We start from the raw sequence: 13,528 nt of genomic DNA, 5'->3' as shown, positions 1-13,528 counted from the left end.
GAATTTATTGCTTAAATGTCAGCTTAAATGTCAATCCGTTTCTCACACAAAGCTTCTTTAACTCTTGACTTTTTTGTAACAAATAATAATGTTTCAACTATAAAGTACTACTTGAGTTTCTAAGTATAAACGTATATATAAAGCATATTTGAAACATTATTATTTTTAAGAAAACATATCAAAAGTAATATATATATATTTAATTTTAAAATGATTAATAATGTAATACCCACCGATTTACTAAATAAATGATTTATTAATTATATAACTTTTATTTGTATAAGCATAAACATTTTTTAAATTGAATTTATTGAAAGAGAATATAACAGAAAACAGTAGAAAAACAAAAGAATTACACCAAAACCAGAGACAAACATACAAATGCCTTCTAATAAATGTGAGAAGAAAAAGTTTGTATAAACAAATAATAATAATGACAGTAGTAGTAATTGTAATAATAATAAGAATAATAATAAATTATGTAAGTTTTAAGTAATCAGTTTAGTTTGCTTTAATCTAAAATACTTCAATTTATCAAAAATGGGTTATATAGTTTAAAGAAGGTTAATGTGTTTCACTTTTTAAAGAAGGTTGTTTATTTGGAATATATATATATATATATATATTTTATATAAATAAAATTTTGTGTTTTTTATGGTACTATAATGATGTTTTTGGTCCTTTTTGGAGCTTAACAGTATACATCACCATTCTCTTTCACTGAATGGAAAACAGAGGCTCGGACATTCTGCCTAATATCGTTTATTTTTGTTTTGACTTCTCTTTGTCCTCATAAACTGCTGTGTGTTAATCTTTCCAAACAAAGCGGAGAGGAGATTCATCCCCTGATGTCAGAGACACAGAACGATGTTTGAGGCTGTTTCCTCTGGCATTGCCCACCCTGGCAGCTGTGCACTCGCAGCTGTGAACGACGGGCTCGACGTCTCCGCTGGCGCACTGTAAGCTGAGGAAGAGCACGGGTTCTGCGGGTCCAGCCTTAGCTGCAGCAGTCAGAGAACACCTGAAGATACGGCTCCTGAGAGAGAGACGGACACGTTATCAGAGGCCAGAGCGGACAAGAGCGGAACCCACGATGGATAACAATCCAAATTGTCTTCATGCTACATTTGCTTAAATGCCAGTGGCCTGCTCTCTTTGATGGAGCGGAATGGTGGGATCATTTAGAGCGGCGCGGCCCGCGCCGTTCGGTTTCTCTCTGAGCCCATTAGGAGATGAGAAAGGAGAGGACAGATGCGAAGACAAAAGAGGAAAAAAGATGTGTGAGTTTGGCGTTAGAGCTGGAGCGTGGCAACCAGGCAGACTGGTTTCCATGGCAACCTGACAGAAGTTTCCATTTCAAACACATTTTAAAATAGTTGCAGCAAACGTTCACACTGAGGAAACTTTAAATCAAGAACAAAGAACACAAGCCAGGCTCAGTTTGGCGATTTGGTGAGGTTAATAAATCAATGATTGATTGTTATATATGACATAAAAGTTACATTAATTACTGTTATACTTCATAAGATCAATAGTGTGAACCATAAAACATATTTTGGGTGCATAATATATCCATCTTGGGTAAGATTAACATTTATCTTAGATCATCAATGTTTTAAATGATATCAGGGAATATTATATTGAATTAAAATATATATAACAGTAGTTTTAAAAAGTAATGAACAGTTATCTATGTTTTCTACTGAAATAACAACACAATACATTAAATAAATAAATCAATAATTTTTATGCCTCTATTCATCCTGTACAGCATATAAAATTGAAGATTTAAAATATTGTATGTTTTTTGTTTTATATATTTATACATCATTTTGATTAATTTTCATATCTATATATTCATCCATCTGTCTATATATATATATATATATATATATACATACATACAGTATGTTACATTAACATTAAATCTTAAGTTTTAGATCCTATATACATCCAAGTTGAATTGAGGCATCTTATTAATTTATATATATATTTATTTATTTATTTATTTATTGTTATTTCAGTAGAAAATATGACTGTTTATTACTTATAATAAATATGAATAATAAAAATACAATACAATATTTCCTGATATCATTTAGTATACCACTGATGATCTATATTATGTTTTATGGTTAACAGTATTAATCTTGCGGTGTATAGTAATTGATATAACACTGTACATTATACACTACCAGAATTAGGCAAAATTTAAAAAATACATAATGTATCCAGAATCTATAAAGTGAATAAATTGTAAGAAGATAAAAATTCAGACTGATGTCTGAGATGGCTGCACTTTAATAACTTGTGAAAGTTCAAGCAGCACTTCACAGATCAGAGATCAGGACGCACCTCCAGACTGACATCGGTCCGGGACAAACAGCGCCCTCTGCAGAAGCTGACCCCCACGTTGTCCAGGCGACAGTCGCCCTTGGTGATGTTCCTGACCTCAGAGTAAGGAGGCACTCAGCAACCGGATCCTCTGGAGACGAGAAAGTGATGTTCACAGGAGAAAATAGGACAGGAGAAGAGAGAGAGAGAGAGAGAGAGAGAGAGAGGGAATAATGGAAGAAAAATTACAATGAAAAGAATACAATTTGATGTAATGAAGGATCACTGAGAATAATCTTTGTTTTTGTTATATTTCATTATAATATAATAACTTGCTTCATCTCAGTAACCACTTACATCCTATTTTTCAACCAGTTGTCATTTTCATCACTTTTCACCATCCAACTGACTCAAATCTCGTCCTACATTTTCTTCCTCACTAGATATCATTTCCCTCAGCAATACATCATATTACAGCAGTAAAACAGGTTAAATAGCATGTTGAATGTAATGTACATTTATTGTACAAAAAAATAAAAATAAAATAAACATCCAAATGTATTAAAATAACCAACCCAATCATGCAAAATAACACTTTGCAATAAAGCTCCATTAGTTAATGCATCAACTAACATTAAGTAAAAATGAGTAATAGATTAGTTAAGCATGTTTTATTATTTGTTAATGTTAATTAAGAAAAATATAACTATTAATTATTGGTTCATGTTAGCTAATAAATAATATTAACAGATACAACATTTAATTTATATACTTATTATTTAACATAATAACAATAAAATACTAATATTAATAGTTATTATGATTATAAACAATATTAACAGACAAATCTTTTGATTTCAATAATGTATTTGATTTTTTTTATTTTTAATAATGAAACTAACATTAAGATTAACATGTTTTTGCAGTATAGTTAGTTCATATTAACTAATCTAAAGCAGTTGACTAGTGTTAAACAAACAAAACTTTATTGTAAAGTGTTACCTATTTGCTGTTATTAGCCACGAAACTAAGTAAAGTTTTATTTAACACGTTTTGGAATGATTATATGGCTAGTAGTATTTTATTTTTTGCATTCAGCATTGTTTTATAAGATCCCCTCCTGCATTTAAATGTGGTTGTTACTCGTGAAACTTTCCAGTGCACTGCACGATTTGAGAGTTTTCACAGTTTGAAGGTGTCAGCATTTTTAAATCGCACAAATTTCGCTTTTTAAGCGGAGAAAAACTTACACTTTGAATGTAGTTACACGGCTAGACCTGGATACTCTCTGTGGCACACGGGACAGCAGCTCTCCGCTTCCAGAACCTTCCCTTCGCCCTGGAAAACAGAGCAGGAGAGAGGAAGGACATCAGAAGTGCAGGTGGCTGAGAATAGCTCATCTCCTGTGAGATGGACGGATGCTGACAGTACTGACGAGCCTCCACACGACTCCCGCCGGGCCACAGCAGCTCGCAGACGTTTACAGCGAAAATATGGAGCAAAACTGAGAATCCAGAGCTAATGTATGAAATATATTGGTTTGTTTGGCTAGTTATTCACACAGTGCATATACTGCAGGTAGATGACAATTACATTAGAATATGATTATTCAATGTGACCTTATAAGCAATGAACCAAACCAACCCAACCAAGGCTGCGTTTCTCAAAAGCATCGTAAGCTAAATTGATTGTAGAGACTATTGGTGGCAATGGGTCTATGATCTTTTGGCAAACATAGCCCAGCAGTAGGATTATTATCATAAAAAAAAAAAAAAAAATTATTATATATTATATATATATATATATATATATATATATATATATATATATATATATATATATATATATATATATGTTTAAAAATAACTTTTTCGATATATTAAAAAAAACAACTTTTTTATTTCAATTGTATTTTCATTTTATTTAGCTTTTTTATTTTGGTTTATTTTAATTTAACATTTCACATTTTAATTTAATTTAATTTGATGTACTCAAATAACTAAAACTGAAATAACCTTTTAATATATATTTTTAGATTTTTTTTTGTTTTAAGCAATGAACCAAACCAACCAGCTACGAGGCAGGATTATTATAATTAACTTAAACTAAAACCATAATAAATAAAATAAACTTTCATTGAAATAAAATGAATGAATGATTAAATAAATAAATAAATAAATAAATAAATAAATAAATAAATAAATAAATAGGAAAAAAAAACATTTTATCTCAGCTAGTTGACAAGGCAACATTTCTCATTTTCATTTCGGGTAATTTGATGTACTAAAATAACGGAAACTAAAACTGGAATAAAAAAAAACTATATAGACATTAATAAACTGACAAAAGCACACAAACATTACTAAAACATTAAAACTGAAATGAAAAAAGAAAATATAAAAATAAAACATCATTTGAAATATTAATAAAAACTATAATATTATCTCAGTGATACTAAAATAATACATCTATGAGGTGAATCACAACTGATTTGAATCAAAAAAGTATTTAAAACTCGGACAAAGGGACAAAAGCACAAGACTGTGAACTCAGCAGCTTTAGTGAGGGAAAGAACTACAATCGAATTAAAAAACAATCAAATTAAAAGCGATGGAGAAAAATAGAACCATTCATTTAAAGTTGTTGATTATATCTATAGAAATAATATTCATTTAAAGTTGTTGAGCACTTTTGTTGATTATATCTATAGAAATAATTTTATTGGTGGAGTTTTATGTAGAGCATCATGGGTAATGTAGTTCTTCACCAGGAATTCCAATGTTAAATATAAGATTCTTTAAAAAAATAGGTTGAAATAAAGTCACTCATTGATTAACAAAAGCTTTATTTAACATGTTTTATTTGTTTGAACTGTCACATTTTAATCGTCACATTTAACTAGTTTCATATGCTTATATGGTTAGCAGTATTTTTTATTAATAGCCTACTATAATTTGCATTTAGTGTTGTTTTTGCAGCTCTTCCTCTGATTTATAACAGATTCACTCCAGCATCTGAATGCAGTGCACTGCATGATTTGAGAGTTTTTTACAGTTTAAACACGTCAGCATTTTTATATCTCACGATTTATTTGAAATATCTGACTGTTTGCAACTTTGAAAAGTCTTTTATTGTATTCCTGCTGTTTCTTTTGGTGCTGCCAGAGGCAGAGAAACTAAACACTATGAAAGTCAGTCCAGTCTGTGTTTATTTCTGTCCATGATTATTAGTTTGGAGTTAAGAGGAACAATCCTTCAGTGAGCTGTGACATTTACTTGTGCCGGCGGCAGAAATGTAAATTGGGTAATTTGATTTGGACTGGATGAAGAAGAACAAATCATCTAGGAACCAGAGGGAGTACTTTCAGTTTTTCTTTGGACAGATCTCCTCCCAATGATCCGCAGGAGCCCAGAGGAGACGCACAGTTCCTCTGAGATGCTGCAGAAGCTTCCTTGAGGGCTGCTGAGCTTCTGAGACGTCCAGGCGTCACTCCAGAGCCATCTGGGACATTATCCCTGACCGGAGCTGTTGCCTGGACAACAAGTCGGACTATTTCCAGCATCTGGTCCTCTAACGGCGTCCTGTACTCGTTACTGATGCAAGGCTATTCACTGGTTATTTGGCTACAGTGACATGATTGACAGCGGTCCACCCACTCGGACCCCGGCTGTGACACACAACACACCACATACAATTAATTGATATTTACATAAATGTTTATATGTAATATATAATGTTTAATATATATATATATATATATATATATAATTTAAAAAAAAAAAATTTATTTAAATAAAATATATTCTATATAATATGTATAATATTTAATTTAATATGCAAATCAGCATATTATAATTATTTCTGAAGGATCATGTAACACTGATGACTGGAATAATGATGCTGAAAATACAGCTTTGATCACAGGAATAAATTATATTTTAACAGATATTCACATAGAAAACAGTTATTTAAATGTATCAAATAAATGCAAGGGCAACTTAAGAATTTAAGAGCAAAAAACCCCACATTTATTTATCTTTTTTTTAACAGTTATTATTAGTTAATTATATTTTTTGTTATTTTTTAAAATTTAGAAGTTTTTTTTTTTTTCATAATAGGAACAGGAACATGAATTAATAAAGTAAATCGATGAATTTAAGTTAAGAATCATATACTACAACAGGATCTTATGAATTGGGAGTTATGAATATTGATCTGGTGTTAATATAGAATTGTGTATGGACTCTATACCATCCATTCATTTTGGAGTGATGGCATTTTTCCAGCCTGTCATCCGTCTCATTCAACCAAACGCTCTTCATACAGAAACTCTTAAACGGACGCCACTGTAGTTCAATTAGACAACCTCATGAGCCCTTTCAACGGTTTTATTCATTATTGATGATGGCAATTACTTTTTTTTTTTCTACAAATGCCCTGAGTGCTAATCCATCAGACACGTTAATGACCTTCCTTATTAGGATAAATAAACAAAGTAACCAGCACTGCAATTACAGGCTAAAGTACAGCAGTGTGACGGGTGTTTGTGTACCTCTCGAAGCGTCCCGTCTTCCTCTTCACACTGACACAGTGCTGGAATCACACACTGGCCCTCCTCACACACGCAGCCCTCTGTGGCCCTGGGGCCCATGCATTTGAGCGGTTCAGGGCTGTAAGGTCCAAACTTCCCCTCTTACACACTCGCCCCGATCCGGACTCACTCCAGAACCAGCGTTCACCCTCCGGACACTCTGTACAAACATTAATTCATGACCAATGGACTTTAGGGTATGGCAGATGCCATATTTAATTTGTATTGTTATTTTTTTATGAGTTAAATTAAATTAAATTTAACTTATTTTATTTAATTAAATTAAATTAAAATTTAAATTAAACTCTGTTAATTAAATTTAAAATTTAAATTTAAAAATTTAAATTTATGCATTTAGCAGACGCTTTATCTCCAAAAGCGACTTACAGTGCATTCAGGCTATCAATTTTTACCTATCATGTGTTCCCGGGGATCAAACCCCAAACCTTGTGCTTGTTAACGCAATGCTCTATTTCAAATACTTAATAAATTAATTTTTAAAACAGTTACAAGCATTCTCAAAATTCATTCATTTTTAACAAATTTGAAATTTCTCAGTCTTATTACTGGGATTCAAAAAAAAAAAAATCAATACTTGTACAATAGTTTACTACATTATGGTAGATGATTATACCTGCATAGTTTACTAAATTATTGTATTACCTACAGTAATGAGATCTTATTGTGATCATGGAATTCATCTCAAATGCATCCAGATGCCTTTTTTATGTACTTTGATTATTTATGATGCTTTCAAATTTATTTTCTTTGGAAAAATACAGTTATTTGTTATTTTAATTTAATTGGAATATGAATTATGTCCTTCCTGAATTCATTCACTTTACTTTCAAACTAACTTGATTCAGACTGTTTTCTGTCTTATTTTGCAGCTATGCCCATCCACCGTCGGGTTCTTTCAAAGCCAAGGTCAGAGTGACCTTTTCTGACAACTAACTGGTATTTTAATCTCCCAAGGACTTTCTGAACAACTAACTGGTATTTTATCTCCAAAGAGAGGATGTGGATTTCACTTCACCACACTGAGACGCACTGCCTGATTGAGTTTCTTGTTTCTGAGTTTCATTTCAGTGATCGATTTATGAAACATGAACGATGGGAAGAAACAAATAATGTTTGGTGTTTGGTATGTGTTGATGGGTTGTGGTGTGTCTGGTATGACGGTCCCTGCTGTAACTTCTTGTTGTTGGGGGTGAGGTTACGGGACGCCAGCAGGAGCGGGACAACAGAACAAGAACACTGGGATTGAGGAAAGGAGCATTTGGTTTTGAGTAACGTGGATTCCGTTGAGCATCACCTGAATTTCCTCTTATTCATGTGAGCACAGCTCGAGGGAATCGTCCAGCCATCTGCCTCCAAATTACAGGAGACTTAATCACTTCCAAAATTATAGAGCCATCCGGAGCAGATGTGAACACAGTCCACTCTTTAAATTAGTTTAATGCAGTCTGCGTGTATCAACAGAACACACCGGAGCATAGAGCCATCCGGAGCAGATTTCCACTCGGTTTTTAAACAGTTATTTTTAATGCAGAACTCAACAGAACACAAAACTAGATTTATACGTTCTCAGAAGAAAATGGGCTGTTTGTGCCTGTGCCAAAAGATGCTAGGGAGTTGTGGGTGGTTGCCAGGGTGTTGCTATAGAGGACTAAGCTACGCCGTTGCTATGGGGTTGCTAGGGTGTTTTAGGATGCTGCCAGGGTGTTGCTATGGAGGTCTAGGCTAGGATGTTGCTAGGGTGCTTTATGAAGCTGCAAGGGTTTTGCTATGGAGTAGCTATGGAGTTTTAGACTAGGATGCTGCTATGGGGTTGCTAGGGTGTTTTATGATGCTGCCAGGGTGTTGCTATGGAGGTCTAGGCTAGGATGTTGTTATGGGGTTGCTAGGGTGCTTTATGAAGCTGCTAGAGTGTTGCTATGGAGTAGCTATGGAGTTTTAGACTAGGATGCTGCTATGCGGTTGCTAGGGGGTTTTATGATGCTGCCAGGGTGTTGCTATGGAGGTCTAGGCTAGGACGTTTTTTTGGTGTTTGCTAGGGTGTTTTAGGATGCTGCCAGGGTGTTTCTAGGAAGCTTCGGCGAAATTGCTAAGGGGTTGCTAGGGTGTTAGGTGTTTCTATGGGGTTGCTAGGGTGATACTATAGTGTTTCTAGGGTGTTCTAGGAAGCTTCTACGGCATTGCTAAGGGGTTGCTAGGGTGTTGAATGTTTCTATGGGGTTGCTAGGGTGTCGCTATGGTGTTTCTAGGGTGTTCTAGGAAGCTTCTATGGCATTGCTAAGGGGTTGCTAGGGTGTTGGGTGTTTCTATGGGGTTGCTAGGGTGTTGGTGTTTCTATGAGGTTGCTAGGGTGATACTATAGTGTTTCTAGGGTGTTCTAGGAAGCTTCTACGGCATTGCTAAGGGGTTGCTAGGGTGTTGGGTGTTTCTATGGGGTTGCTTGGGTGACGCTATGGTGTTTCTAGGGTGTTCTAGGAAGCTTCTATGGAATTGCTAAGGGGTTGCTAGGGTGTTGGGTGTTTCTATAGGGTTGCTAGGATGTTGGTGTTTCTATGGGGTTGCTAGGGTGATGCTATGGTGTTTCTAGGGTGTTCTAGGAAGCTTCTACGGCATTGCTAAGGGGTTGCTAGGGTGTTGAATGTTTCTATGGGGTTGCTAGGGTGTTCTAGGAAGCTTCTACGGCATTGCTAAGGGGTTGCTAGGGTGTTGGGTGTTTCTATGGCGTTGCTAGGGTGTTGGTGTTTCTATGAGGTTGCTAGGGTGATACTATAGTGTTTCTAGGGTGTTCTAGGATGCTTCAAAGACATTGTTCTGGGGTTGCTAGGATTTTTTAGTGGTGTTTATAGTTGTGGTTGTTTCTATGTTTTTTCTAGGGTGTTGTTGGGATGTTGTTGGTTGTTTTTTATGGTTTTATTGGGATGTTAATAGGAATCTAACTAGGGTGTTTGTTAGGGTGTTTTAAGAAGCTGCTAGGTTTTTTTTGTGTGTGTGTGTGTGTGTTTTTTTTGTGTTTTTGTTTTTGTTTGTGTGTTTGTTGTTTTGTTGTTTTTTGTGTGTTGTTGCTAGGTGGTTTCTAGAGTGTTCTGGGTGGTGGAGGTGGGAGGTTGAATCCAGGACTTCAGGTCAGAGACACACACTGATTTTGGGGCCACAGATCCTGAGCTGAACACCTGACCAGCAGGACAGTCTGACACAGAGCAAACCAAACCACACCACACCATTACACAGATGTTATTTGTGGCTGAACTACAGTAGTTTAAACACACGATTTGTTGGTGCCGGTTTGATGGAGCACCAGAGCCCTTTAAGTGATGAACTGCTGAAGTTCATTAATAGTTGTAATCAAATGAGTCAAGCTGCTTAAATCTGTTTAAGACACACTTCATTCCTCCCGAAGGCTTATCTCACTGTTTTAAATGAGTCTATCAACTCAAACTCTATTCTGTCTTATCATCTAAAACACAATTAATGAACAGTCTGCATGGCCCTCACGCGTCGCATGATTCAGTTTTTATTCCTAACAGATTCCTCTTTACATTCTCAGGTGCTTTAATGCAAATCAGTGCCAGTTTTAATATTTTGTGTATGCTTGTCTTGGACTGAAATTAGCATAACATTGCACACAAGAGAACCAGTAAATTGCTACAGCTGTAATGTAGCTAAATGGAAGGTGGATATTTTTTGTAAGAGCGTGTCTGTGCATGTGTTAGGAAACACACACATTTGTTTATATTCAGCAAAACATCACCACGAAACCACGAAAATTGATTGAATGGGTAAATCTCACGAAACCTGTCAGTGAATATGATCATATGTGCACCATGACATGTGTTTCTCCTTCACTGAAGTGTGTTTGAGTTTGTGTGTATCTGTCAGGCCTGTATTTCAGCTGGTAGTGTTGCATGCAGCTGGTAGTGCTGCTCTAGGGGTACAGGGCAGATCAGACCCCGAGGCTCTGGCTCCTGGAGGACGGTCCCCCTGCGCAGTGACAGTCGTCCACCACAGGAGGCGCTGCAGTCAGTCCAGGATGATTACTCACGCACCACACAGCCTGGAAATGTATTGGAATGTATTGGAAATGAATTTGATAATGTTAAAAAAGCTTTTTTAATCAAAAATGTGTAAAATACCAAACAAAAATAAAATTATCAAGCTATTTACACAATATGATTATATTATACAGACAAAATACTAAATTTAAAAACTATAAATGTAACTTTTTCTAAATTTATAAACAAATTCACAAATTGCTAAACATATAAAATATCAAACAGTAACATAAAATAATAGTTTTATATAAAACAATTTAAAAGTTAGATTTTATTTGTTGGGACAATTTTATCAATTCTGTGTAAAAGATTCTATGCAACTTAATTTTGCATTTATTATAATTTAAAATAGGTAGCAACATGTTACTTTTTTATATTTGTCATAATATTTTGATATTTGTATATAATATCAATTAGTAATAATAAATATAGTGTGTGTATATAATTTTTAATGATATTTTATATTTTATTTATTGTGACAATTGTACACATTCTGTGTAAAATATTTTTACTTTTTACTTTTATGCTGAAAAAAATAATTTAATTCTGCATATATGTAATGTATATTTAAAATTATATGCATATATTAAATTATGTAAATGTAAAAATATGAAAATATGTAAATTAACGGCTGACCTGGACAGGGTGACGGTGAGCAGCTTTCTCTCTGGATGGTGTTGGTGCAGGTTGGTCCTCCGGTCGTGTGTTTGCAGGACCATCTGCGTGTCCTCTGTCCCTCTGTCCCACACCACACCGAACACTTACTCAACGATCACCACGGACCGTAGACTGGACACCCACGATCCGTACAAACCAGAGAGCCACTGACACACACACTGCAGAGACACAGATTCACAGAGACGTGTTGTTCTAGATATCCAAGTACTTGGTATAGTGCCATATTTTTCACCAATAATACAAATAAAGTAAAATCTGTGAAATCTAGCTTGTGAGAACATTTAGAGACATTGAAATCTAAAATTAAAACTATTAAAAAAAACATTTTGGTTACTTGAAATAAAATAAATGTTAACTGGAACAAAGAAAATCTAAGAAGATTTATCTTTAAATTGTAATTTTTATTTTTTGCTTGTTGCCAAGACATCATCTCTTATTTTCTTTTTATTTAATTTAAAATGCTAAAATAATACTACAAAATAAAAATGAACTAAAAATGAAAAAGGATTATATATACTAAAAAAGAAAAAAACAAACAACAAAATTACAAAATGTTTTAAATAAAAAATAAAAACACAACAGAATAACTTACACTTTAAAATTAAAACAAAGACAATAAAATAAAAAAGTAAAAGAAAATTCTAAATATTAATAATCTAACAATGAAACTAAAACAACCCTGGTCCAAACTAATAAAAATGGGTTCATAATAATAATATCAAATAATGTCTTTTGCTGTATTTTGGATCAAATAAATGCAGACTTGGTGAGCAGAAGATAATCCTTTAAAAAACATAAAAAATCTCACTGTTCAAAAACTTTTGACTGTTATTATATATATCCACACATAACATATTATAATGAGGTGTATATGTGTGCATAAGGACAGAGGCTGGTGTTGCAGCTCTGAGACTGCGTCTGTAGGTTCCTGCAGTACGGTCCGGGGTCAGAGGTCAAAGGTCGGCACTCTCTTTGACGGTATCCTCCGCTGCAGGGTTTCAACACACACTCCAGGTGCTCCACACGCTCCAGTGACACACATCTGAGCAGAGACACACATATTAATTAGGTATTAGATATTATAAATCAGGTCAAGATGACATTTCTTGGGCTGCGTTTCTCAAAAGCATCATAAGCTAAGTTGATTATAGAGATCATTGGTGGCAATGGTTCTACGATCTACTTAGGGTTACGATGCTTTCGGGAAACTCAGCCCTGGACCAGAAATTTTATATGAGTGTTATTTTATTTTTATTTTTATACTATTATACATTTTATTAACATTTTGAATTAACTTCAATTTGTATATTTTTAGTTTTAGTAATTTTGCTATGGGCTTTTGTCATTTTTATATATTTTTTTAAATGCATTATTTTTTTTAAGGTGCCATTTATTTTTATTTCAGTTTAAGTTTGGTTTTAGTTTTTATTTATTTCCAGCTAGTAATTTAAAAGTTTTTCAGTTAGTTGCCAAGGCAAATCTAATTTTTTTATTTCCATTTAGTTTGAGTTTCTTTTTACTTGATCAATTTAAAAAAAAAAAAAAATTTTTTTTTAATAATTTTAATAGTTAACAATAATTTTTAATAATTCTGTTATGAGTTTTTGTTATTTTTTTTTCTTAAATACTACTACTCAGGTTTAATTTACTTTTATTTCAGTTTTAGCTTTTATTTGTATTTATTTCCAGTTATTAATTTTAGTGTGTCATTTTTTTCACTTAGTTGCCAAGGCGACTCAAGTTTATTTGTTTGTTATTTCAGAATAATTTCAATAAACAAAAAGTTTTCAATAGCTTTGTTTTAGTTAACAAATCATTTGAGTTATTCTGTTATTTGTTTTTTTATTATAATTTTTTT

General features: G+C 33.6%; 1 protein-coding gene across 2 annotated transcripts; it reads right to left on the bottom strand.

Moving 5' to 3' along the window:
• Window positions 1-619: 619 nt before the first annotated feature.
• LOC122135512 (SCO-spondin-like) lies at window positions 620-7,111 on the bottom strand. Of its 2 annotated transcripts, none has more exons than XR_006153558.1 (4): window positions 6,887-7,111; window positions 3,585-3,672; window positions 2,356-2,485; window positions 620-1,036 (listed from the first exon to the last, which is right to left on the bottom strand). XR_006153558.1 is itself a non-coding variant. In XM_042714948.1 (4 exons), the coding sequence occupies exons 1-4, from the start codon at window positions 6,983-6,985 to the stop codon at window positions 808-810; spliced, it is 519 nt and encodes a 172-aa protein (XP_042570882.1). In that variant the 5' UTR covers window positions 6,986-7,111; the 3' UTR covers window positions 620-807. The 2 variants fall into 2 exon arrangements, 1 of the variants encoding a protein (XP_042570882.1); XM_042714948.1 differs by having other exon boundaries at window positions 3,612-3,672.
• Between the last annotated feature and the right edge of the window lie 6,417 nt (window positions 7,112-13,528).

Source organism: Cyprinus carpio, chromosome A24, assembly GCF_018340385.1.
Source record: "Cyprinus carpio isolate SPL01 chromosome A24, ASM1834038v1, whole genome shotgun sequence".
Taxonomy (NCBI): Eukaryota; Metazoa; Chordata; class Actinopteri; order Cypriniformes; family Cyprinidae; genus Cyprinus; species Cyprinus carpio.
The sequence above is the reverse complement of the archived record's forward strand: the minus strand, read 5'-3'. Positions and strand labels throughout refer to the sequence as shown.

Bases quoted from the DNA above. Each gene is read 5' to 3' on its own strand.
- LOC122135512 (XM_042714948.1), bottom strand. From the start codon at position 6,985: ATGGGCCCCAGGGCCACAGAGGGCTGCGTGTGTGAGGAGGGCCAGTGT. The intron at 3,673-6,886 runs GTACACAAACAC...TCTGTTTTCCAG, and splicing joins AAGACGGGACGCTTCGAGAG to GGCGAAGGGAAGGTTCTGGA. The intron at 2,486-3,611 runs GTCTAGCCGTGT...TCTCGTCTCCAG, and splicing joins GTGCCACAGAGAGTATCCAG to AGGATCCGGTTGCTGAGTGC.